Source organism: Malaya genurostris, chromosome 3 (genome assembly GCF_030247185.1).
Source record: "Malaya genurostris strain Urasoe2022 chromosome 3, Malgen_1.1, whole genome shotgun sequence".
NCBI classification, from domain to species: domain Eukaryota; kingdom Metazoa; phylum Arthropoda; class Insecta; order Diptera; family Culicidae; genus Malaya; species Malaya genurostris.
Genome location: NC_080572.1, coordinates 7,830,151 through 7,858,053, shown reverse-complemented (window position 1 = coordinate 7,858,053; position 27,903 = coordinate 7,830,151). Strand labels below are relative to the sequence as shown.

The 27,903-nt window shown below is 36.9% G+C and overlaps 1 protein-coding gene across 7 annotated transcripts in view; it reads right to left on the bottom strand.

The window, feature by feature from the left end:
- Positions 1-27,903, bottom strand: part of LOC131439296 (insulin-like receptor) — a 224,667-nt gene that overhangs the window by 48,150 nt on the left and 148,614 nt on the right. For all 7 annotated transcript variants that reach the window (XM_058610147.1, XM_058610148.1, XM_058610150.1 and 4 more), the window contains one exon: positions 19,713-19,841. In XM_058610147.1, coding sequence (XP_058466130.1) covers positions 19,713-19,841 — 129 coding nt within the window. The remainder of the gene's footprint in view (positions 1-19,712; positions 19,842-27,903) is intronic.

Sequence of the window (27,903 nt, the reverse complement as noted above, 5' to 3'; positions counted from 1 at the left end):
ATCATAGCTCAAAACCGTATTTTTATTAATCGCTTCAATCATTTCATTTTGTTTTGATCAATAAATCCGTATCGTATCGATATTCAATCGAAGTTTCTAGAATTGATTATGTCGAAAAACAATTCAGATTGACGTTTACCTATTGTCGTAAGTGTCTGATACTCTTAGCGGTGTTGAAACTGAGGATAAACGTAATTTTGATGCTTGATATGCGATATGTGAAACACTCGACTGGTTCGAATATTTTGATACCAAATTTCGCTTCTGTCTATAGTCCCTCAAGGAAGTCATCTAGATCCTGTGATAGAAACACTTATTGTGAAAAACATCAGAGTCGAATGTCCAGAGATTTGCTGTCATACCTATTCTACAATAGAAATGATACTCTAAGCCGACAGTTTTCTATTCGAGCAGCACGGCAATCAGATAAAGAAGCACAGTGAAAAAATGAACGAATTCTGTTGAACATCAGATCGATCTCGTCAAGGGAAATGATTGTAGCTGATTGAATTGCAAATTGTGAGTACAAATCAGCACTGAATATGGAAATCGGTGCACAAATCTATTCTTCGAAAAACAGCTGCTCCATTCCAACACAAAATGGTGCATAGTGACAAAGCTTCGAAGTTTCACTGTCGGTAGGAAGAGCAAAAGAGATCGAATTTAAAATTTTCTAGGTTACACCGATTTGGTTATCAGATTTTGAAGACGAAAAAATTACCAACACAAGGTGCCTTCTCGTTATTCCGTTTCATATATATTCTGAACAGGACACTTTCGATTTCCGTTCACCTCTTTTTGAGCATTCGCAACTATTGTGATTTTGATTAATCAGGATTCTAGGCAAATCAGTTAACCGGTGTGTTCATAGAATACCGAATTGGAATTTCAAATTGCCTACCAAGTACAGTACCAATGGCGGCTCAGTGAGCATTAAAGAAACATTATCCGTTATCATCATTGATGCATTATATAACAGATTTATTTTACAGCTGGTCTTATTGAAATTTATCTTCGGATGTCTGCCCATCTGAATGATCGGTGATACATGCGATACTTGTAGACTTCCGGTACAGACTGTGAGACGTTTGTTGATTCACAATTCACGACATTTTCCGTGATATTGTGAATTCAATGAATTGGCAATCAGCGAAATGATCCGTTCGATGAAACGGCGTTTGACTTACTTTAGCTGCTGTAAATAATCATGATCATAGTGTCGAATGAGAAAACTTCATAAATTCTAAGTGCGATTGATGACTAGGTAAAAGTACCTAATGCGCTTTAATCATATGAAGATGTTAAAAATTGGCTCGACAATAAATTGGATGTAAAAACTGTACGAAAACAGATGTATTAAGGGAGAAATGCTAATTTATCGGAAAAATCATTGAAAGAAAATTCGATGAATTTAGGATCATTTAAGCGAGGGCCGATGTACAATGGACCGGATTTTGTCATGTTCGCAGGGACGATCACCAATGGATTCGAACATCTGTCTCACGCCACTGAACCGACTCCACAAATCACACCACAATAAAAAATATATATTGCGACGCTTGCTATAATCAAATTATGTAGAACGTCAAAACCAACCACAGCCGACTGGTTGGGATCGAGCTAATGAAAGATGACTTGGGTAAACCCAAATAAAAACTACGAAGTGAAATTCTGGCAAAAATAACCCAGATCTGAATCGGTCTCAGCGGATGATCCACTCGATGAGAAGGGGCTATTTTTGGCGTGCGGCAAATTTTTCCGCTCACGCTAGTCATCGTCGCGTTCGGGGCGGTGAAGAATACACGCAGGAATTGCAATAAACAAACAAAAACAGCTGACATTACACAGCATGGTGCGGGGCGGTGGCACCGAAAGACGACAAAGGGAAGCAGTCGTTCTAACACCAGGATCGTCTCGTATCAGTGAAAAATGTTTTGTTGAAATATGTGCGCTTTGAAAAATTTGTAAACAGTCGTAAAACAATTATTATTTTGTATACATGTTGTTTACATGAGAGCGAAACCTTTTTTTTCCTTGGGTTAATACAGCGGTTCGAACTTGTGATCACGCGCATGCAGGATAATGAGTTGACCAACAAATTCAATTTCGATTGGCGCTCGTAGCTTAAGGCACGCCAGTGACTGTAATAGATACTTGATTTACAACGAACAAACGGAGACGTGGCGTCTGAATGATCGGAGAAATTCTCGTGACCCGATATGATGCTTGAATTTAGGACAACACATTCTTCGACAGACTGATTTTTGAAACTTTGTATATAACTAATCGTCCCTTCGAATCTCGCAGTGGGCTACGGCAATACGATTCCGCGTATGGAACTGCAAAACATTTTAATTGGATCTAAGTTTATGAAAATTGGTTCCGTCATTTCGGGGAAATTGGAATGTGTTCCATTTTGGAATTTTTACTCACAATTCTCGATACTTCCGAACCCGGAAACCGGGGACCAGTATAACCTACTACCAAGATGCACAAATTAGAAAATTTTAAGGAAGTTGCTTCACTTTACATGATCAAAAAACGCTGTAGTTCCAGAATCGGACATCGAACATTTTGCACGTTTTATCCCGTCGACCGGAAATCGGATTTGGGTAAAACTCAAAATCAGGCTAAGGTATCATAACGAATTTCATTTGAATCCTCGTACGCGAAAATTTGTCCAGCAGTTTAAAAGAAAATAAAGTGCCTTTTTCGCACTATTTTATCCCGTCTATCCAGAACCGGAAGTCGGATCCGGATTAAATTTCATAGCTGGCTATGGGACCATAACAACTTCAGGAATCAGAACTAATTGACTCAAGTGGCATGCTCCCCTAGTTATTTAAAGATTTGTGTTTTGCCGTGGCTCCTCATAATATTACTGTTGGGAAGGGAAGGATAAAAGGAACATGAAAGGGAAGTGTGGGTGAGGTGCGAAAATCGCAGAAAACAAAAAGAAATAAATCGTTCTGCATTCACGAAATGATGCTGAATGATCTGCAGGTGCCAAAGTGCTCATTTAATGAAACCTCCAACCCCTGAGAGGATTTAGAGATTTTACAAAAGCGACACCATCCTGCTTTCCTGTAAGAATACAAAACGATTCGCAATATGTATGAACAGGAGTAAATTAAGGGATTCCAAACAATCTGCTAAAACCTTTTAGGGTAGAAACAAAAGGGATTCATTCATTCCAGAAAGAACTATGGACTCCTCTGACTATTGTTCCTTACCATATTGGGTAAGAAACGATAGAATATCCTTTAATTTTAGCTCACCATACACAGATTAAACCATGTATAGAGAACCAAAAAACCTGAATAGTAGCCATGTGATGGTTGAGTTTGCAATGTCCAGTCAGAGCTCGGACCAGATTCCTGCAATGATGCTTGGAAAAATGCAATAGACATTTTAACATTATCAGACTTAAATCTGGTAAAAATGCTGTTATCTGAGCCCAAGTTTGCAAGCTGCGTCAGTAGCTGGCATGTTTGAATGCAGCCCAAGACCGAATCTTGCGCTTTATCCAACTAGTTGACAGTGATAAAGCTGGATCTTTCATTCGTGGTACCAGCTCTAGCCAACTCGTCCGAGATAGTTGATAACTGACAATTTCCAGCATCCGAATTTTCAACGGCGGGTGGAATCCCAACTTCATCATCCATCTTATGAGGTCATGTCTCGTAGGAATAAGATGCAATAGTTACATCATCCCGCATTTGAAACTTAGATACTTGAGTGAATTACGTAGCCCTCTCAACAAGCCTTACCAAAAGCTTTTTGCTTTGCAGAACCAATAAACGACCCATAATCATCAGTGTTCAAGAGAGATAAGAAAGATTATGTAGGATATTACACTTTGCTTGACAGCGTGATGAACTAACACTATAAACAACTAAGTATTTTATGAGAGCAAATAAATAGAAATGAATTTTGGGTTCAGCTCCACTGGAATTCATATAATATGAAGAATATGAAGTCATCGCTCGTCGAATCGGTTATACGGCAATTATGTCGAAAAATAGATTAGTCAGTCTAACTGTGACCAGAGCTGCTAAATGTCACTATCAACGAGCAACTTTGCACGACGAAGATTGGAAAGTTTATGTCACTGGACTGCTGCCAACCAGGCTCTACCAATCATCATATATTGAGTGTCTGAGAGCCTATCTGTCATAACTTAAATTCTCTTGATATTATACTCACCAGGACGCTCATTGATTGCCGATGCGATTGATATTATTTTCATTTCTCCTGTCACTGCTTGATTACGATGTGACTAAATATTAATCAAGCAGCATAAACATTGAACTAAATTCATGTGCACCAATAAACTCCGAAATCCGATGACTTTTTACAAAGAAGAATTAACTTTATCAATTTATGTTTATGTTAGTACTCTCATGGAATTTTTTTACTTCAACAGGGAATAGGAGAATGAGAGAGAGAACAAAATGCGTCACCTGTCTTTGACTGAGTATACTTCTACTTGGTCATTGAACTATCGAGTATCTCATTTGACAGACACTTTGACCGTACCGATTACAGTTGACGATGATTTTAGTCAGTCTGTCAAGGTCATTTGACATGATTGACAATTTGCAGCTCTGACTGTGACACAGAGTTTTGAGTTTCACAAAAGCAAAGCCCACAAATGTTCCGTTTACGACCGTATTTTTAGGCTCCTGCCGTCATTCAGTCATCAGCATGGAAATACATCTTGCGAGCTCCCATTTTTGTTTAAATAATATCGCTACCCGTTCTGTTCGAAATAATACCGTTGAATGCCACACGGCTTTCCTGTTTGGTGGACTTATACCATCGGGACAAGTGGACCGTAGTGTTATTCTTAAACAGTTGAGAGTCGCTATCGACACTACACGGTTATCTAGGCTGCTCAAAAAAAAAGTTTTTTTTTTCATTGCCCACCACATTGAAGATCAATTTCCATTGGAGACCGAGCAGCCATGAGACCTTACATTTTAATCAATGTTTGCAAAAATCGGTACCCCGTCATTTCGGAGTGGGATCTGGATAAAATTCAATATCAAGCTATGGGATCATAGAATCTAGTATTTGAATCTTATACCGGTTTCGTTTTGGAACCTACACACGGGCGACTCTCACTCCAAGTAAAACGAACACGTGGTTCGCGCCATAAACAACAACTCATAAAAAAAAGAAAAGATAAACAAACTCGCATGGATGTCGCAGTGTGACCCGAGAAATTTTTCAGAGCGAAACTACGCGATTGGAGACCGATCTAGAACGACCACAGGTTGCTAAAACAAACATCTCAAAAGTTGTTTGGGCGACACTGGGTCAGCTCTCGGGCTACTCTGATCGATAAACGAAAACGGTATTAGTATGCAATCCATCGTTCCATCGCTTTCCGAGAAAATTGAGTGCACTATTTTTCTCTTTTTTCACATTTTATCCCGTTACTCTGGAACCGGAAGTCGGATTCAGATCAAATTTAATTGCAGGTTATGGATTTTTGTGATCATTTATTCGACATTAAGTTTATGAAAATTGATTTAGCGGTTTGTTTATGAAAATTGATTTAGCGAGAAATTTGTGGGTACATTAAAATTTCATTGTTCCGTTAATCCAAACCCAGAAATCGGATCTGGACAAAATTTGGTAGCCGTTTAAAGAAATCAGTTTAGCTGTCTATGACAGAATCAAGTACGGAAACGGAACTATCATAAATAAACTGCGCAAAGAGAAATTTCAGCCCGTTTTGAAGGATAATCCGCGAGTATTTGACTATACACCATTATTATGCAAACAACTTATGGACTGATGAAGAATAATACCAAAAAAATAGTAGTGGTAGAGAATAATTTGGTCGTTGATCATCTCTGTTAACCTGCAAAACTAAGAAGAAACAAATCAACGATAAATGCGTCGGAAAGAGCGAGAGCGTATCAAAGAGATAATCAAAGTAATGTTCAGTAAATGTAGAAGCGATTTAAGTTTTGTAAAGATATGTGAACGGCGTCATTAAAAATACAGATTTACAACTGAGATAGAGAAAATATGAGGCCATTTAATTAAGGTGGAGTCTTTAAAGAACCCAATTCAACTTATTCCGTTCTATGAAACATGAAAGCGTCAATTAGCTTTGAAGTTGGAAAAGTAAAATATTTAAAAATTTAAAAACGATGACATTTACTCTTTCAATGATTTAATTGAATTATTACCCGATATTGTGGAATAAATGCTGTAAGCAAAACATCCACACACACAAACAAAAAGTTTCCAGGTCAACAACCACAGCCTGCAGCAGCTTTTCATTCCATGCCAATAACGCGCCTACGCTAAGTCGACGGGAAAATGAACAGTGATATAGATTTCGGTTTGTTTACACCGTCCACTACGCCAACGCACCCCCATTTTTCAACTGGGTTGATTTTTCGCATCCGATATTCGCACCACCTACTAGCACTATGTAGAATAGCCACAACAAAATTTCTCTGTGTAAATGCGCACGGTTATCGACCCACCGCGAATCCAAATTCAATTACTGTTTGTTTTTATATGACTTTAACGAAAATCATCATAAAGTTTCAAAGACATAATTCAAATTTCACAATTTTTAGCTCTGCTGATCGAGATGACGCTTGGCTATCCCGGAGGTAACACATTGCCGGATCTTGACTAGAGCATTAACAATTGGATGGAGTACAATCACGAAATAAAATTTTTCTCAATCGGTTAGTATTCTAGGTACAAATATTTCACCGATAATAAACATTCAACATGTCATCAACCACCATCACTCGTCAGTAAATTTTATCGGATTCTATTTCTGGTACCGAAGTTATGGATCGATGAGTACATTTTTGCAATGAAGTTCTCATAGAAATATAGACACCATATCCCAATCGTGCAAAACATAGAAAACTCAATATAAAAATGTCAAAACTTGTACAGAAACAAAGTAATGAAATTTACACGACGTGTAAATCAATGATACTATGAAATAGACATCAGTTGAATAAAACAATTGATTGGAAACTATCATCGATGTAAAAGTAAATTGAAATGTCTTAATTCTTCAATGAATATCATAGCATATTTTAATTCACGCTTAGTTTTGCTTTTAAAGTTTATTGAAAAATGAAGACCAGAGAAGAAACTTTATATTAAATTTCATGCTCCAAATATGTGCATGAAAATAGATGCAAAGCATCAGATTCATAAATATGGACACAAGAAAACATATGAATTTTACTGGTGATATAATTCTACAAACGATACAATTCAAAACTAATTAATTTTTCAAATGACGCAATATTCTACTCGCACAGAATTTTACACGTTCTGAGCGTAATTTGCATTTGGCTACCAAGTGCCGCTGTATGGATTTATATGTATCAATTATTCAACGAACAGATATGTGCTTCTGTGATTCATTCGAGTTATTGATGTGCTTTTGACCTAGTGTTTCTCGGTTCAAGTCGCGCTGTTGCTATCGATCTTTTGTTTTTTATTTCATTCGAATTCAAGCCATGTAATTTTCATAAAGTTTGCTTCAGATAGAATTGGAACAAAGACAATTGCCTGTATTTCAGTTATTTATTATTGAATTCAAGATCTTTTTTATACAAATGTAGCGTTTTCATCATACTTTTAAGAAAAAATACGGATAAAATTATTCGTCACGGTTTCGAAGGAATTCTCGAATTTTTCCTGTAACACGGCTCATTAGCCGGTGCACACCTTCTTCGTCCATCGTTTTAGCTATCTTATTCCACCAGATCGTCATCTGATTGATGTCTTTGACAACCTTTCCCTTTGCCTTGAGTCTCCTCTTCATGATTGCGAAGTATTTAGGGCGAAACTGGGAGCAGTTTCGTGGGTTAAGGTTTTTCGGAACAAACTGGACCCCTTTCTCTGCATACCATTCTTGAACGACTTTGCTGTAATGCCCGCTTGCCAAATCTAGCCAAAACATTACGGGATGGTCGTGGGATCGAAAGAAAGGCAAAGTTCGTTTTTTAGACACTCTTTTTGGTATAGTTCCGATGTCATTGTCTTATTTGTAACGAAAACTTTCGGTTTTTTTGCTACAGCTGCAAATGCCCTGCTGAATCATAAATTTTCTTGCAAATTTGTCGGCAAAACAAATTTAAATTTGGCTGGAACATCCCCCCGAGCCGTTGCCAAGTAAAATTTTTCACCTGGGATTTGTCCGAAGTCAGCCTTGACATAGGTTTCATCGTCCATCAGAAGACACCCGTCGAACTTGGTCAGCACCTGGTCATATAGTTTCCGACCACGAATTTTGACTGTTTTATAGTCCGATTTGGCTGTTTGCTAGTTCAATACGATACAATGATTCCTTCCTGGAGTCTAGTTCTGCTCACGGTACTATGGGCAGCACCGAATTTTCTGGCCAAATCATGTTCCGACAGATTAGGATTCCTCTTAATCGTCTTCAAAATCTTACCACGCAGTTTTCGGTTGACAGTTCCACTCCGACGATTGGCTTGAGACTTCCGAATCGTCGTCAATGTTTCCTTATACCGTTCGATAACGCGCCATACGGTATTTCTGGGCAAATTCAGCTATTTAGCTAGCCTAGATGCAGACCACAATGGATTTTCCAAATAGGGTAAGGGCTCCCTATTTCATCTCATTTGTAAGAACGTCGCCTTCAAACCCCGATTTAGCCATTAAAATCACTGTAACTATTTCATATTACTGCTTCATTCGCCTTGCTCCACGTTGAAAATTGATTCACATTTCTTGAAAATTCAACTAATATATACAAAACAGCTAAAAACACTAATGATGTTTTCACTACTCTGCTCCTAATTTCATCTCAATGGATTTTTATCCATCCTATCGTTGATCTTTTATTCATCCTATAAATTAGCAATGGCGACAGCAATCAAAACAAAATATTCCACTATTACACTCCCACCCGCATTAGCATGGCTGCCAGATGGCTGACTAAACGCTGCCAGCTGGAAAAATATGGCTTGCAGACATTCTGGTGACCGACTGCCTTACCGCTGCCAGATATACAACTCAAACGATACAACCGTACCCACCAGGATTTTTCCACATTATTATTATTGGTAAAAAATTTACTCGTTGAATTATCTAATTAATGGGGCAATAACTTACGGAGATCTAAAGAACTATCATTTAACATCATTTTATTAGTGAAAACAGATAGAACAGATATAGACTTTCTATGCAAAGTAATACATATTTTCTATCAGTCGGTGTTGAACAGTCGTTCGCACCGCACGCGTATAGCTCTTGGCTCCTGGAATTTTTTTTCTGGCTACCTAGAGTTTCATTGATTCAAGGCTTCAGTCTTTTTCAAGGCTACCTGAATCACTAACTAAGTGACTAAGTGATACAAAGAGTGATATTAGAGTGACTAAGTGATACAAAGAGTGACTAAGAAATTAATCAGCCTTTTTTAAGGCTAGCTAGGAGTCTAATCGAAGACTAATTTAGCCTAGTTAATTTAATTTAAAATTTCATTAATTTCAAAAATGCCTGCGTCCAACCGGAAAGGCAACAAGCCTAAGGCTAAAAATAATTCAATACGGAATAAATCACAATCCGTTATTCAACATTTTTCTAATAACATTCATGATCTTATAGAATCTGAATGTAAAAATAAAAGACAACGGACGGATTTCCCTTCCGTTGATCCTATGCCGTCTAACAATATTTACGAGATTCTTCCTGAATCCGATTGTAGCGACATAGAAGAAAATTCTTCAAAAATTCCCAAAATGGACGCTTGTCGTTCTGGGAAGAAACATCAATCTATGCCACCAGTGACGGTGATGATTTCCGACTTCAAAGCATTCCGTACTGAGCTTTCTACTTTTCTCCCGGAAGTAAAAGTCTCATTTCAAATCGGACGAAGAGGAGAATGTCGAGTCTTGGTGGATGGATTGGAAGATTACGAAAGTCTTATTCGATATTTGTCCGAAAAACTTCATAAATTTTATTCATATGATATAAAATCAGACAGACCTTTCAAGGCTGTCTTGAAAGGATTATCAAATGATCAAAGTATTGATGAAATTAAAAATGAACTAAAAGAATTGCTTGGTTTTGCCCCTTCCCAAGTAATACTTATGAAAAAAAGAGCGAATGGTACTTCTAAACCACGCTCTGGAATTTCCCATGAACTTTACCTAATACACTTCAATCGAAGTGATGTAAACAATTTGAAAACTTTAGAAAAAGTACGTTTCATTTCCCACATTAAAATTCATTGGGAACATTATAAACGGCATAATCGTATTGCAAACTTAACGCAATGTCGTCGTTGCCAAGGCTTCGGTCATGGAACCAAAAATTGTCATATGGATATACGGTGTTTGAATTGTGGTAAATCGCATTCGAAAGACGCTTGTCCAATGAATGAAACCACTGATAAATTTTCATGTTCAAATTGCAATGGAAATCATAAATCCAATTATTTGAAATGTCCTGTCAGGGAAAAAATTTTAAACGCTCGTTCGCTTAGACAACAAGTCAAATCAACGACCTTAAATTTACAGAACATACCTGAAAATTCTTCTAAGGCACCTGCCAATTCGTCTTCTAACGAAAACAATTTATTGACAGGTAGATCGACCTCGTCATCATCTTCTTCTAATGTCAGTTATGCTGGTATATTAGGTAGAAATCTATCTCCTATTTCTTCTAATGTAAATAATCAAAACACAGGACCGCCTTGCAGTTCTTCTTCTAACGAAAACAATTTATTAATAGGTAGACCGACCAAATCATCTTCTTCTAATGGCAGTCTACCTACAAATATTCCTTCAATGCCATTCGCTTCTTTAAATGAAGTCGATTTAGGCGATATAACTGAAAATAAAATGATCTACCTACAAGATCAACTTTTTCAAATGATCATCCAAATGAATTCGACTTCATCACTTTTTGAAGCATTTCAAATCGGATGGAAATTTGCAAATAATATTATAATGAATTTAAAATTTAACAGTGATGTTAAATAATTATTTGAATATTTTAAATTGGAATGCTCGATCTTTGAAATCGAGTGAAGATGAATTTTATAATTTTCTCAAAGTTCACAAAATTCATATTGCCATTGTGACAGAAACTTTTCTTAAACCAAATGTAAAATTGAAAAGTAATCCACATTATGTGGTTCATCGATTTGACAGGTTTACTGGAATTGGTGGTGGAGTTGCCATTTTTGTCCAACGGCAAATTAAACATCGAATTTTACCTTCTTTCAATACTAAAGTTATTGAAAGCTTGGGAATCGAAGTTGAAACCATTCATGGAATTTATTTCATCGCTGGAGCATATTTGCCATTCCAATGCACCGGCGAACAATTAAATTTCTTTAAAGGCGATTTGCAAAAACTTACAAGATATCGATCGAAATTTTTCGTAATAGGGGACTTAAATGCTAAGCATGTCCAGTGGAATTGTAGGCAAAATAACAGTAATGGTAAAATACTTCATAATCAACTCTCAGTTGGTTACTTCACAGTTCTTCATCCCAGTAATCCTACTTGTTTCTCTTCCGTGAAAAACCCGTCTACAATTGATCTGGTTCTAACAGATCAAAGTCACATTTGTAGTGAACCGATTACTCATGCTGATTTTGACTCAGATCATCTTCCTGTAACATTCAGACTTTCCAACGAAGCTATAATTAATCCAATTAGTTCTATTTTCAACTATCATAGAGCAAATTGGTTGGATTACAGATCTCACATTGAAAATCATGTGGATCATGAAACTATTTTAGAAAATTCTGCGGATATCGACACAGCAATTGATAATTTGAATCATTATATTATCGAAGCTAGAAATCTTTCAGTTCCCAAAGCTCAAACTAAATTAAATTCTCCTATCATCGATGACAATCTTCAACTGCTCATTCGGTTGAAGAATGTTCGTCGACGACAATATCAACGTTCTCGTGATCCTGCTATGAAAAACATAGTTAAGGATTTACAAAAAGAAATTAAACATAGATTTACTCTTTTGCGAAATGAAAATTTCGCTAAAGAAGTTGAACAAATTAAACCATATTCTAAACCTTTCTGGAAACTTTCTAAGGTTCTTAAGAAACCTCAGAAACCTATTCCTGCTCTCAAGGAAGGAAATCAAATACTTCTTACAAATGGCGAAAAAGCTCAAAAACTTGCTCAGCAGTTCGAGAGTGTCCACAATTTTAATTTGAACGTTGTGAGTCCTATTGAAAATGAAGTCTCACTGAAATATGATCATATTTCAACCCAAGTGTTATCACACGATGACATTATTGAGACGAATTTTGATGAAATTAAATCAATTATTAGAAAACTTAAAAACATGAAGGCTCCTGGTAATGATGGAATTTTTAATATTCTTATTAAAAATCTTCCCGATGTTGCCTTGAGACTCCTGGTTAAAATTTTCAACAAGTGTTTTTCATTAGCTTACTTCCCAAAAAGATGGAAAAACGCTAAAGTAATTCCTATCCTAAAACCTGATAAAAACCCAGCAGAAACATCAAGTTATCGCCCAATTAGCTTACTTTCTTCTATCAGTAAACTTTTTGAAAAAATTATCTTGTTAAGAATGATGACTCATATAAATGAGAATTCAATTTTTTTACCAGAGCAGTTTGGATTTCGTCATGAACATTCAACTACTCATCAACTTGTCAGAGTAACGAACGTGATAAAATCAAATAAATCTTCTGGGTTATCCACTGGAGTTGCTCTTCTAGACATAGAAAAAGCATTCGACAGTGTTTGGCACAAAGGTTTAATAGCAAAAATGTCTGATTTCCAGTTTCCTATTTATTTGATCAAAATAATTCAAAATTATTTAACTGATCGTACTCTTCAGGTTAGCTATCAGAATTGTAAATCTGAATTGCTACCCGTACGAGCCGGTGTTCCGCAGGGTTCGAGTGTAGCTCCAATCTTGTATAATATTTTCACTTCTGATCTTCCAAATCTACCCGTTGGTTGTCAGAAATCGCTATTCTGTGACGACACAAGTCTGTTAGCCACAGGTAGAAATCTAAGAGTGATCTGCAGTCGCCTACAAAGAAGTTTAAATATTTTCAGTGATTATCTGTCAAAATGGAAAATTAAACCAAATGCAGCAAAAACGCAATTAATTATCTTTCCTCACAAGCCAAGAGCTTCTTTTCTTAAACCAAACAATAATCACATTCTCAAATTGAATGGCTTGGAATTGACATGGTCTGATCAAGCTAAATACTTAGGTTTAACGTATGACAAAAAACTCACTTTCAAGGATCACATTGAAGGAATCCAGGCAAAGTGTAATAAATATATTAAATGTTTATATCCTCTTATAAACAGAAATTCTAAGCTCTGTCTAAAAAACAAATTGTTAATTTATAAACAAATTTTCAGACCAGCCATGCTTTATGCGGTACCAATTTGGTCAAGCTGTTGTTCCACCAGGAAGAAAACGCTTCAAAGGATTCAGAATAAAATTCTGAAAATGATTCTGAAGCGTCCTCCCTGGTTTAGTACAAATGAGTTACACAGACTCACAAATATAGAACCATTAGATGTAATGTCACATAATATTATAAGCAAATTCCGACAAAAATCGATGCAATCTTCAATTGAATCGATTCGCTCTCTGTATTAGTTAGTAAGTTAGTATATAAGTTCCTTTTCCCCATTACACAATACAAGTAGGTTTAGAATTTTCCCTACACAAAAATCTCAGAATTGCGGAAGCAAATGATGTCTTCATGATAATAACCAAATCATATATATATATATATATATATATATATATATATATATATATATATATATATATATATATATATATATATATATATATATATATATATATATATATATATATATATATATATATATATATATATATATATATATATATATATATATATATATATATATATATATATATAACAGGGCTGAAAAGTCACCACTTGTGGCTGAACACCCAATTTAAATCTTAATAATTTAATTTTAACTCATATTCCAATAAATAGTTATTTAAAAAAAAAAAAAAAAAAAAAAAAAACATATTTTCTATGAAATTACCTGGCATCTCCGTGCACAGCCGATGGAACACACACACACTTCACAGCGTTATGTTGGCGTATAGAGGAATGAAACCAGTGCTACTAGATTTGCCACAATGGTTATTTCATTAGTATTTAACACGTTCTTTCTGGTAATATTCGAAGCAGAAACAGTTTTATTGAAATATTAATATCAATAATATAATTAAACTAATGTCACGGATACCAAAAAACATACTTTTTGATGAGATTTTGAAGAAGAAAAACAATTTTTGTTTTGTAACATTATGAGATAACTTGGCAACTTTGCGAAACCAAATGAGATGAAAACAAAGCGCAATCAAGTGAACTAAGTGAAAAACTTTCATCTCATATTTTTGAAGACTTTTATTGCTTGTCGGGTAAATTTTGAAGTTTTTAATAGTTAACTAAACAAGTGGCAAGTGAACATAACTAATTATGAAGTCATCCAGCATTCAATGGTAGTGTAATTGTGCGAAATAGTGATCATGTTTTGAGACGAATCGATTAGTAGATGTTCAGAAACATTACGAACTGTAAATCTTGAGATGAAAATGTGTCCTAAATTGAAAAGTGAGTTTATTTTATATGAAAAAAACGATCACCGAAGAATTTAAAACCATTTCTTTCAATAGGAAAGTGTGACAATAGCTTTTCAAATCACTTTAAAACATTTCACAGTTTGCTTCCGGTAGGTTGTAAAATTTTATTCATGTTCAAAGTTATGAGGTGAAGGGATGAGATGGATATAGGAGCTCAGATGAAATAGGGAGCCGTTGCCCTAACTGTGCACAATTTTTTCCCTTCTTTCTGCTTCCATGTTGATTGTTTACAAAGTACAGTCGATTTGCGGAATGTCAAAAATCATACGTGAAGCTGACAAAATTCCCGACACGGGGGCGCCAAGAACTTCCAAATCCGTCCAGCAGGAGCGCCACAATATGAGCAAAAGTTTGTTCCAATTCTAAATGAAGCAAGCTTTATCACAAAATTTTACATGTTCTTAAATATAAATTTGTGTGAAATAAGACGCTCCATTTAAAAGATTTTTTCGAACTGTGTGCTAACACATAAGCGACGATTATCTAATCCTTACACTAAGAGGTATACTAAGAGGACATTTGAAATACACTGGATTTTTAAGACTGTATTGAAGACTTTCTCGAAAAATCTCTGAACAAGGACTATAGCCGGGTAAGCATGTGAATTCTGTCTCCGAAGAGAATTCATATTGTTATATAACATTTGATAGAACTTGAACTGGAGACAATTTAAATATTTCAAATATATTTCATTGTTCATATTTCATTGTTTTTCATCATTTTTTTAAATTTTGCCAACAAGAAATTGCCAGTAATAGTGTAAACATTGCGAGCTGCTGGCGCGTCAGTATACTGGTACGAGCATGCTGGCAGCCAGTGATGATCTAAACGCCACATAAATGTCAATTCATATTGACACAGCTAAGTTGGTTCTATTGATTTTAAATACCACAATATTTGATTTTCTTCAAGAGCAAACCTATTTTAATCCACCTAGCAAAACAAAGTCCTGGCATTACATTCCTTTTTGGTCTTCTTGTTTAAACAGACTTTACAGTCGATTCTTCACGTACAGAACATATTCCATGGCTAGTGCTACGATCATATTAACATTAAGAAATCTTCCAGTTTGGGACTCCAACATACGACAACTGGCGTTCGAAATCAGCGCCCTATGCATTGAACCGCCAACCCGGGTTTAATTCACTTACTGGTGTGATATAGCCTTTCTCTGTTATCGACACCGTCTCATTCAAATATGTTTGCCTTTTCATTGAGATAATTTCGGAACTCATTTTTGGCACCAACGATCATATCTCCGGAAGTCAACGTGTCTGCCATATGATCTGCGAAATCAATCCACAGCCCTATTTAGGTCTCGGAAGAGTCTAAAATGGGTTAATGCTCATATAAGAAAATTGAGTGGCAATGAGTTTTGACGTTTACGTTACTTATACCATTATATCACCGGAACTGTAAGTGACATCCGTTTGAATTTCAATTCTGTTTAATAGAATAGAATAGAAGTTTTCAAACGAACCTAACATTGTTGAAATGGGTTCAGCCATCACGATAATAGAGATAAAAAGCGCATTCAGTTGGTTACGTCACTTATACCATTATATCTCTGGAACCAGAAGTCACAGCCATTTGATCTTTGAACTTAATCAATTGTCCAATAGTAGCTTTCAACCAAAATATATTCGTTAATTACTAAAAAAAATTCTGAAAGGTACCCAAATCGAAAGTGTTAATCCTTGGTGAACGACTAAAATGGTTAAAGCCAGGGTAAAATAAATGATATAAGAAAAGAAAAGAAAGTGTTAAAAATATGTTTCGAAACTATTCATCAAATGAAATTAAGCCTTTGAGAACCAGTTTGCATGCGTTTTCTATGCAAATCCATGATAAACAGAAGCCGACATATTTGCCTTCGTGGCCAAATTCAATCTTATCAGGCGCTGTTAAATTAAGCCAGCTGCAATGGAACTGACATATTGCTAAAAGAACAAATGCACCTCGCGTAAAAGATGAATTAGAGATACAATTTGACAACACTTGTAGTTCCGTTTTGGTCCAGTTTAACAATTACATTCAAAGTGTTGAATATGATATCGTTAATCAATGGCGTCTCGTCCTCATGTGCACCTCGTGCACTGCACAACCGGTCAAATTAAAGAGAAGAAATTACTCAGCAAAGTACTGAGATTTATTGTTCTCTCTGTCACGTTTGGTTCTTCAAGAACTATTATGAACACCTTCAGAAGAGGCTTCAGTAGCTTATGCTTATGGCAGTTGAAAACAAATTGCTGTCTTAGTTGCAACGTCGAAGCGGTTTTATTGATGAAGTTATTGTCAGATTTTATCGACGTGCAGAGCGTCGAAATAAGTTTAATAAAAAATCCTATCCAAATGTATATCGTCATTTTAGAAAAGCAAAAGCGAAAATCCATTCCTCAATCTTTAGTTTTCACTTACAACGAACTGTTACATCTGATATCATACCACATAATCAGTGCAAAATCCGTATATTTTGTCACAAGACGCCACTGTCGTTAATACAAAATCCCTATGTAACAGATCGGCTGAAAAGTTCGTATCGTTTCTATGAGAGGGCGCCACTAGAATTAAATCCATACCATTTTCAGTTAGTACCAACCTTCAAAAGATACGTGTATAAATTTGACAGCTGTCTGATTATTAGTTTGTGAGATATTGCATTTTGAGTCTAGCTACTTTTGTTATTGTGAAAAAAATTGAAAAAAAGGAATTTCGTGTGTTGATGAAACACTACTTTTTGATGAAAAAAAGTGCCGCCGATACCAAAAAATGGCTTGATGAGTGTTATCCAGACTCTGCACCGGGCGAAGCAACAATTCGTAAGTGGTTTGCAAAATTTCGTACTGATCATATGAGCACCGAAGACGATGAACGCAGTGGAAAAGTCCGCAGTCCAAAAGAGGCTGTTACCGATGAAAACGTGAAAAAAATCCACAAAATGATTTTCAATGACCGTAAAGTGAAGTTGATCGAGATAGCTGACACCCTAAAGATATCAAAGGAACGTGTTGGATATATTATTCACGAATATTTGGATATGAGAAAGCTTTGTGCAAAATGGGAGCCGCGTGAGCTCACAATCGATCAAAAACAACAACGAATTGATGATTCTGAGCAGTGTTTGGAGCTGTTATATCGAAATAAAACCGATTTTTTTCGTCGATATATAACAATGGACGAAACATGGCTCCATCACTTCACTCCGAAATTCCCACTTCACACACGAAATTCCTTTTTTTCCATTTTTTTTCACAATGACAAAAGTAGCTACACTCAAAATGCAATATCTCACAAACTAATAATCAGACAGCTGTCAAATTTATACACGTATCTTTTGAAGGTTGCTACTAACTGAAAATGGTATGGATTTAATTCTAGTGGCGCCCTCTCATAGAAACGATACGAACTTTTCAGCCGAACTGTTACGCAAAAGTCGGTGCCGTAGAAGTGTGTGCACACGACCTTCCACTGATGGTCACTGATAGTTACATTCGAAGAGACCTGACACAGCACAGAGGAATTCTTTCCGTCGAAAGCTTAGTGTGACGAAATTTCTTCCCTGGTATCCGGGATGGTGTGAGTGTGTTACGTATGCAAATACATAAGACTATTCCTTCTTACGGGTTCAAAAACTGAATTTTGGATTGGATTCTGATTTCGAAAACTAATATCAGAACTAACAATAAGAAATCAGGAATCAGAATTGATTGGCTCAAATGACACGTTCCTCTAGTTATTTGGAGATTTGTACCTCAACTTAATCCTACTTCTGGAACTAGAATTTTAATTTTTTTTTCAAATACACGAATAGTTGTAACGTACGACTGATCCCTCAAAACCGAGTTATAAATAAAAGTGTCGCGGTCAGCGACACTTCAGTGCTCCATGATTGGAAGCTACAAGACGAAGATAAACCTTCATTCTTCTACTTTTCGATGCCGTGTTCGGTTTCTCCCTCCCTTGTTTGGTTCCAGTATAACAACTGGAGAACTATTCAGAAGAATTCAGTGATTTCAAGCTTCCTGCTCTTCACAAACTATGCAAAAATTGTCTACAATTCAGGATTTTTTCATCTTCTGTTGATAAGCAAGTACATTTCAGATTCCAACCGGTTGCAGTCCGTCCGTACGGCTGTATTCCAGCCTGCGTTAGTACAAATGACAATTGCCGCCACTACCAGATCCGTCGTCGTCCAGCCATCATAAATTTACTCATTCATTCATAAACACTTTAGCACTAAACGGACACCCGGCCGGTCACTTAGTTCTATAGCACGATTGTATCCCGCACTAGAGGGGACGAATCGGACGGAATCCGGACAAGTGTAGCCGTCAACGTCCGGCCTGGTAGTAGCAACCGAACGGGGGCGAATGGTGAATGTGCTCCGAACATACACACACGCGCGCACACAACGGCCAACAGGTTTGTTTTGATTCGGATTGCCGGCAGAAACGCCCGCGCAAAATGACAGCGAAAATACGACGACTTTCTATTCCCGGTCGCGCTATTTTAGGTCAGGTTGGACGACCTCCGCGGCCGGCGGCCGGTGTATAGTGAAATCCCGAAAAGTCAATAGTCAGAGCCGTTAAAAATGAGACATGATGTCACATATCGGGTCGGAAATAGGGCTGGATTTGAATTTATTGAACGGAATATTTCAATGTCGGTTCCATCAAATAGGAAACCGGTATACGGATTTGGGAGCAAAATAGGGCGTTTCTACTAGCTCTGCAATGTTCCGATATAGTCGGTAGTCAACTTACAAATTGACATTGCGCACCCGTTCGGTCAGCCAAGTCAAATGGAAACCTAACAAGTGCACTTACATTTGGGTGGCGCTACCATAAACTTACGATTATATGGCACTGCATCAACCTATTTGTTTTCGGATATTGAAGGAACCTTGCACTCAGAAAAGAACTGAACTGGAACATCGTAATTGGAATGTCATTCTAGCGAATCCACAAAACACATCTTACGGATAGTAAAAAGAAACGATAAACGGTTCTCATAAAGCAATAACTTACCTTCACGTAATTCTCCGAGTCCGGTGCTATCGCGTTCCAATCGATTGTGTTGGCAAAACAAAGTTTTGGATTTTTCTCGATACGCACGCCCCCGCGCGCTATGTGAGTTAGCGAGATCAGACCGACCTCCTGCGTGTGGGAAAGAGAGGGAGAGAAGAAACAAAAAGAAACTGTCATGAGATTAGTGAATACGATTTGTTGCTGTGAACACGAAAAGAAAAAAAATAGTTATTCTGGTTTATTTCCTCAGGCCGTTTGTTTTTCAAGGATTGTTAAACGCTTAATATTATAATCATTTTCTGGCACGTTTTATCACCCTCTGTTAGCAGGTGAATGAACCGCACACATCGATCCAGTTAGAAACGACTCATTGCAAGCAGATTTTTTTTTTGTATAATACTCAAAACATTGAAATGGATATAGCTTGGAGAAACATGGCGATTGGCTCGTTTTTCATTGAAAATCTCATGAAGAGTGTAGCAATCATCTTATACAATAAACTATATCCCAGTACGGAGAGATTCTCTACATCCAAAAGGAAGTGTGGAACTTTTTTCCCGATAATGGCCTACATTTACTACGTGTGTGTATGAAAACAACTATTCCTTCGTATGTGACTTTCGGTCAGGATAAAACTATTCCGTCTGAATCGCTTGTCACCTACGACAATCAGCAGACAACTTGTCAATATTGTCAAAACGCTGTTTCCCACGGTAAGTTTTGTGACAAACTGGACAAGAACACATCTTTATCCAAGGACAACAGTACTTACTCTACACCAATGAAAGACTCTCGTCAATGTGGGTCCGCTTCAACTAGCAATTATTCCAACGCCCGGAAAAATAACAGAGACGAAAAAAGACTGGAACATTGTGATGTTTCTAACAACTACGACACCGAATTAATAGACGGAAGCGAGCCACTTCCCCATCTAAGTACGTTGAGTAAGACTAAGAGCTCCCCTCCACTAAACAAATAAATTCACGATGAATTGATTTTATAACCGAATCAGATTTCCAGTTCTGGAATTACAGGATGATATGGCAAAAAAATTGCAAAAAGTATGCACTCAATTTTCTCAGAGATGAAAGAACCGATTTCAACAAACTAAATGAAAGGTTTTACAATACCATAGAACACTATTGAATGTAGTTTCGATAGTTCTTGATTCCGGAATTACAGGGTGATGCGCAAAAAAAATCAATTTCACGAGTATTTTTATATATAGGAGAGCCATTTGAACTAACCGTGTAATTCATGTTTTGTAAGTTGATGGCCAACAAATTAATGCACTTCATATTCTCAGCGATGCCTTAACCGATTTTATCAAACAAAAAAACAGGCACGCCATCCGCTTCGTCTTCTAATGCACCTAATCTTGTTAAATGTAAATAAACAAAACACAGATTCGCCTACCATTTCGACTTCTAATGAAAACAATTTATGAACAGATAAGTCTGTCCTGTCATCTTCATCATCTAGTGACAGTCACACAACACACAACACACAAAATGATCAAACTACAAGATCAGCTTTTTAAAATGATCATACGAATAAATTCGACTTCATTACTTTTCGGAGTATTTCAAGCTGGGTGACAGTTTGCCAATAATATTATCATGAATTTAAAATTCATGTTGTTGTTAAATAATTATTTGTATGTTTAAAATTGGAATGTTCGTAAAATCGAGTGAAGATGATTTTATAATTTTCTCAAAGTTCACATAATTCATATTGCTATTGTAACAGAAACATTTCTTAAACCAGATGGTAAATTGGAAAGCAACCCACATTATGTAGCAGAGCAAAGTCCTAGCATTACATTCCTTTTGTGGAATTTGGCCTTTCTGTTTCAACAGACTTCGCAGCCGATTCTTAGTGTACAGAATCATTGCATGGCTAGTACTATGGATCCTACTGACACTAAGAATCCTTCCAAGTCGGGGCTCGATCATACATTATGTGGTTCATCGATATGACAGGTGCACTGGAATGGGTAGTGGAGTTGCAATTCTTGTCCAATGGCAAATCAAACATTAAATTTTACCTTCTTTCAATACTAAAGTTATCAAAAGCTTCGGAATCGAAATAGAAACCACTCATGGAATCTTTTTTATCGCTAGAGCATTTTTTTTTTCATTCCAATGCGCTGGTGAACAAATAAATGAATCGGCCCAAATGCAAAGCATGTTCAACTGAATTGTGGGCAAAGTAATCTGAAAAATACTTCATAATCAACTCTATGCTGGTTATTTTCAGTTCTTTATCCCAGTAATCCGACTTGTTCCTCTTCCATGAGAAACCCCTCTACAATTGATCTGGTTCTAACAGATCAAAATCACATTTGTAGTGAACTGATTACTTATGCTGACTTTGACTCTGATCATCTACCAGTAGCACTAAGAATTTCTAAAAGAGCTCCAATTAGTTCTATTTTCAATTATCATACAGCTAATTGTTTTGAATACTATGCGAACATTGACACAGAAATAGATAATTTGAATCATTACATAATTGAAGCTAGGAATCTTTCAGTTCCCAAAGCCCAAACTAAATTAAATTCCCATATTATCGATGCCAATGTTCGTCGATCAGTTCGGGTTTACATCTCATCCAAGTCAGTCGATAAAACAAAACCGCTTACGTTGGGGACAGAAGAAACCAAGTACAGTATTGTGTAGTGAACAATAGACCTCGAAAATGAGTGAACCAAACGAACAAATGCTACCGCCGGTACGAAAGAATACAATTATTGTTGACTTCAGACAGTGCAAAATTCGACCTTCGATACGAGAACTTGAAGGTTTGCTTAAGGAGCAAATGCATCTTGACATTAAACGTGTGCATTTACTTCAATGCAATAAGACCAATAATGTTGTTTATATCCAGTTCTATAAAGAGTTGGATGCAATTCAATTCGCTAAAGACAATAATAATGTGCACTATGTGGAGCATGAAAATATCAAGTACAACATTCCAGTATATATGGAAGATAGTGCTATAGAAGTGCGTGTGCATGATCTTCCCTCAAGCGTCATTGATCCTTATATTCGCCATACCATGTCCCAATACGGGGAGATTCTCTCTATCGAAAAAGAAAAGCGGAAGAATTTTTTCCCCGGTATTCTAAATGGCGTACGTTTGTTACGCATGCACTTGAGGAGGCCTATACCTTCTTATGTGACATTCGGTCAGGATACAAGAATACCGTGCAAATCACTTGTTACCTATGACAATCAGATGGCCACATGTCAATATTGCCAAAAAGCTGTTCACTACGGTAAGCCATGTGATAAACCATACAAGGAGACAACTATACCAAAGGACAACGGTACTTCCTTCACATCAACCCCAAGCAACCCCAGTACACCTGTGACAGTCACCAAAAACAGGGAACCATCCAACGTAACCCCTATAGAACAAAGTACACCAGCTGCAGTTAACAGCTTACCATCCAACTAACCAGCAACTGCAAACAATGTACAACAAGGCGCATCTACAGCAACTAGCAACGAAATCAACAACAATACCACGGTAATGGCAATTTGGAATATTATTTTTTTGTCAGAGCAATTTGGATTTCGTCATGAACATTAAACTACTCATCAACTCGATAGAGTAACACATCAAGCAAAATACTTAGGTTTAACGCATAACAAAAAACTCACTTTAAAGAATCACATTGAAGTAATGCAGGCGAAGTGTAATAAATATATTAAATATGTAATCCTCTTATAAATAGAAATTCTAAGCTCTATCTTAAGAACAAACTATCACAACATTTTATAAACAAATTTCCAGACCAGCCATGCTTTATGCAGTACCAATTTGGTCAAGTTAATGTTCCGCCAGGAAGAAAACGCTTCAAAGGATTCAGAAAAAAGTTTTGAAAATTATTTTGAAGCGTCCTCCCTGGTTTAGTACAAATGAGTTACACAGACTTACAAATTTACAAATATAGTCCTAATTGTAGTAACCAAATCATGTATACCATAGGGCTGAAAAGTCACCACTTGTGATTGAACACCCAACTTAAATCTAAACAATTTATACCGTTTTCGTTTATTGATCAGAGCAGCCCGAAAGCTGACCCAGAATCGTCCAAACAACGTTTGATATGTTTGTTTTAGCAACCTGAGGTCGCTCTAGATCGGACTTCAATTGCTCTGAAAATTTTCTCGGGTCGCACCACGCATCCATGCGAGTTTGTTTATTTTTGCTTTTTTTTTCATGATTTGTTGTTTAGGGCGCCTACCACGTGTTCATTTTACTCGAAGTTACTTATATTGCAATAAACAATACATTAAAAAGTTCTGCGGCGGTGCTTACTGTAATCCTTTCGAAAATTATGTTTCCACCGACGACAACGTTTGACTCATCACTCACATCTTATTCAAACTGCTACAAAGCTTTCATCACTGAAAGTGACAAGCTTCCCAAAAAGTTTGCTGTCGGAACACAACCGGAACCGACCACTAGGGCCACTAAGCCGGAAAATGCTGTAGCTTAAATTGCTCAATTTTGTTACGAACAAATCTCGAACACTAATAAATCAATAACAATAAAACCGTGATTAATTTGCACCTGAAACTAATCTTCTTAGTCGCATTGGCAAACTGTTTTTATTGCCATCAAACAGAGAATTTAACTCCGCATCTAATTTTCGACCATGTTAACTATAAATCAATTCAGTTTGATACGAAACTTCGGCGATCAAAGCACACAGTTTTGCCCGACTAGCGCGTTATTCGTTTTGATATCGGTCCGATCCCAGATGCAGGTGATCGTAAATCTGACCATATTTATAGGAGTCCAATAAAGTGAATCACTCGCCTCCGGTATTTGCTGGGATCTCGACCCGGTTCGGCCGACTGGAACTGGAATGCCGTGTTCGACATAATTAGTTCTTTACAGACAATTAAAAGCCAGCAACAAATCGAAGTGTTTCGGTATCGGTTCCGGTTTCAGAAGTCTGGTAAACGTGATTTCGATGATAATTTTTATTCCACAAAAAAAAAACAAAAATATATGAGCGGTCGAACGACAAATGACCAAAGCTTCACTGATTTCCAAGATCGGTTTTAGAATTAGATGGTTGCATTTCATTCAGTAAAAACCTTTCAAGCGAAGAGGTTGTGCTTCGATTATACTGACTCGTGAGTTAACGGCTGCAGATAGTTAAAACTGCTGGAGCTAATCGCAAAGGCAATATTCGGGGCATTTCCCGACTGGAAAGCTAGCAACGAAGGCCATCCCGTTCATACGCACAAAGGTGTAGAGACGCAGATGTGCAAGCGCATAGAAGTTACGATTTACAGAGGTGCCATCGCATAAAGGTACGAAGACGAAGGGGTGCAAAAGGCACAGGGGTGCTAAAGCAACCCAGTGCTGATCTACCAGGTACCAGAATTTGTACGCTGCGTAGGATCGAAAGAGACGACATATATCACGACATGCTACACTGCAAGCATCACATTTGATCGCCACCAAGAGCAATAGCACTGTACCTGGGGTCAGGTACAGGCAGCACACCAAGTTCAGGGATGACCACAATGACGGCAGAGCAACTGGGAATCGTTGGGTGAGCTTCAAAACGTTCTTCACCAAAGAGGAACAGAGACAACAGCAACAAGGTAGATTTAATTTAATTTGTTTTTTTATTTCTCTTATAACCGTAATTTTACTATACATAAGTTTTCATTTTGATATCAATTAACAAAGAAAAACAGTTAATGTAATGGATGATCACATTAAAGAGTTTACATTTCATCGAAGGGGGTGGAAATTGATAGTGTGGTCACTGAAGCAAGTCTGACAGCCGATGATTTACCTAAAAATGGAGTTGGTCGTTTCAAAAACTTCATGCTTGAGGGAGTTAAGATACTCGAGTGCACGCAATTGTACTCAGCATCTATTGTTGATGGAAATAAGTCTTATCGTCCCTCAGATTCGTTTCGAGTGACATTTGCCGGATCTGCATTGCCTAGCCGTGTCTACGAGGTCTGTTCAAAAAGTTCACGGAATTTTTTAATTGCGCGCGTCTGGAGAGTCCGGTGGTAATTTTTTTTTTTATTGTATTGGTACATATGTCCCTAATGTATGGTGAAATTTTCAGCTGTATTCATTGTTTACATTCTGTCTTATAGCGGCTGGTGTAGTCGTGTTTTTTTGAGCTTGGCGATTTTTGTTAGTTTAAACAATGGAAGAATTGAAGAGTCAAAGAATTTGTATTAAATTTTGCGTGAAAAATGAAACAAAGTGTAACCAAGTGTGCGAAATGTTACAGAGAGCCTACGGTGAGTCTGCTATGAAAAAAAACAAGTGTTTACGAGTGGTATAAGCGTTTCCAAGATGGCCGCGAAGACGTTGAAGACGACGAACGCTCTGGTCGACCCAGCACGTCAATAATCGATGAAAATGTGGGAAAAGTGGAAAAAATGATTATGGATGATCGCCGAATCACTATTAGAGAAGTTGCTGATGAAGTTGGTATATCAGTTGGCTCATGCCATCATATTTTTTCAAATGTTTGGGCATGAAACGAGTGGCAGCAAAATTCGTTCCAAAACTTGTGGCTTATTCGTGATTTTTTGGCTAAAAACAAGACTTTAATCATGCCCCAACCTCCTTATTCACCAGATATCGCTCCGTGTGATTTTTTCCTGTTCCCAAAGTTGAAGAGACCCATGAAAGGACAGCGTTTTTCATCGATTGAAGAGATAAAGGCAGAATCGCTGAGAGTGCTACAGAGCATTACAAAAAGTGACTATCAGGGGTGTTTCGAAGACTGGAAAAAACGCTGGCATAAGTGTATTATATCTAGGGGGATTACTTTGAAGGGGGCCATATAGATGTAGACGAATAAATAAATATTTTTTTTAGAAAAATGAGAATTCCGGGTACTTTTTGAACAGACCTCGTATATCGATCCAATCCGCATGTTATGAATTGCACGAACTGTAAAAATTCAAAATAACAATATCTTTCAAACGGGCCTAAACTTGTTAGAATCGGTTTAGTAATCTTCGAGAAAATTGAGCGCGTAGAATTACAACGCGTTTTGTCGGTTACGTCACTTATATAATCATATCTCCGGAACCAAAAGTCAAAGCCATTTGATCTTTGAACTTGATCAATGGCCTGACAGTAGCTTACAAACGAAAATCGGTTCAGCCATCTCGGAGAAAATTGAGCGCGTAAAAATATCTTCGAAAAGTACACACAAAGACATTTTCCGATCTCGTCGAACTGAGTCGAATGGTATATAATACTATGGGTCCCCGAGGCTCCGTTCGAAAGTCGGTTTTTCCAGCAACTCTAATACCTTTCTATAGAGAAAGACATAAACTATCTTGGGAAAAATTTCATCAAAATCCCAAATGGCGTTCGACCTTAAATATTTAAATCGACTTTTTCAATGTTTGACTCGTCACGGATTTTGTTCAATATTTTTATTCGAAATGGACTTATTTCGTGGAAATCACTAATACAATATATTGTTATATTCGTTTAAAAAATCATTCCAAATGCAGTTCTTGAAAGCCAAGTGAACCTAGCTATCGAACCAGACAGAAACTTCTCGCAAATCAGGTTTCATTGGATTCGTGCATGATTATTACCATTCGTTTAATTTAGTTTTCGTTAACAAGACACTGAGAGTTTTGAGGTACGACAAGAGAAAGGTTTTGTTGAAAAAAATATTTCTTCAAAAGTCCGTGTTGCGTTGGTTGGTAGGAAACATAGTTCTATTTTGCGATAAATTTTCACCCAAATAATAAAAGACCTTTTTAGTAAACTTTAAATTTTTAACGATAGGTATTTTTAAAATTTTAACGATAAGTATTTGTTTGCCTTTCTCAAACAGAAAGACGATTTCAATCTTTGAAACGGATCAAAGATTGATATCTGTATAGTTTATGGCCATACAAAAATACTTGGCTATTCCGATGCCGAAATCATCAAATTTAACTAATTTTGTAAAAAAATCACTGGTGATAAATAGATCAGTTACCCCTAGCTAAAATTTATTGCCCGTAACATCAATATTCAGGCAAACCTAAAAGAACACCTGCGACGAAGTGTTCCTGTGTTCCTTTTGAGACAAAGTTAGTTCCACACTTACAACCTAGCAGTGTTTATTGTACTCAATTATTCAACAGTTGTTTGATTTTCTAATTTCCGTTAAACTCAC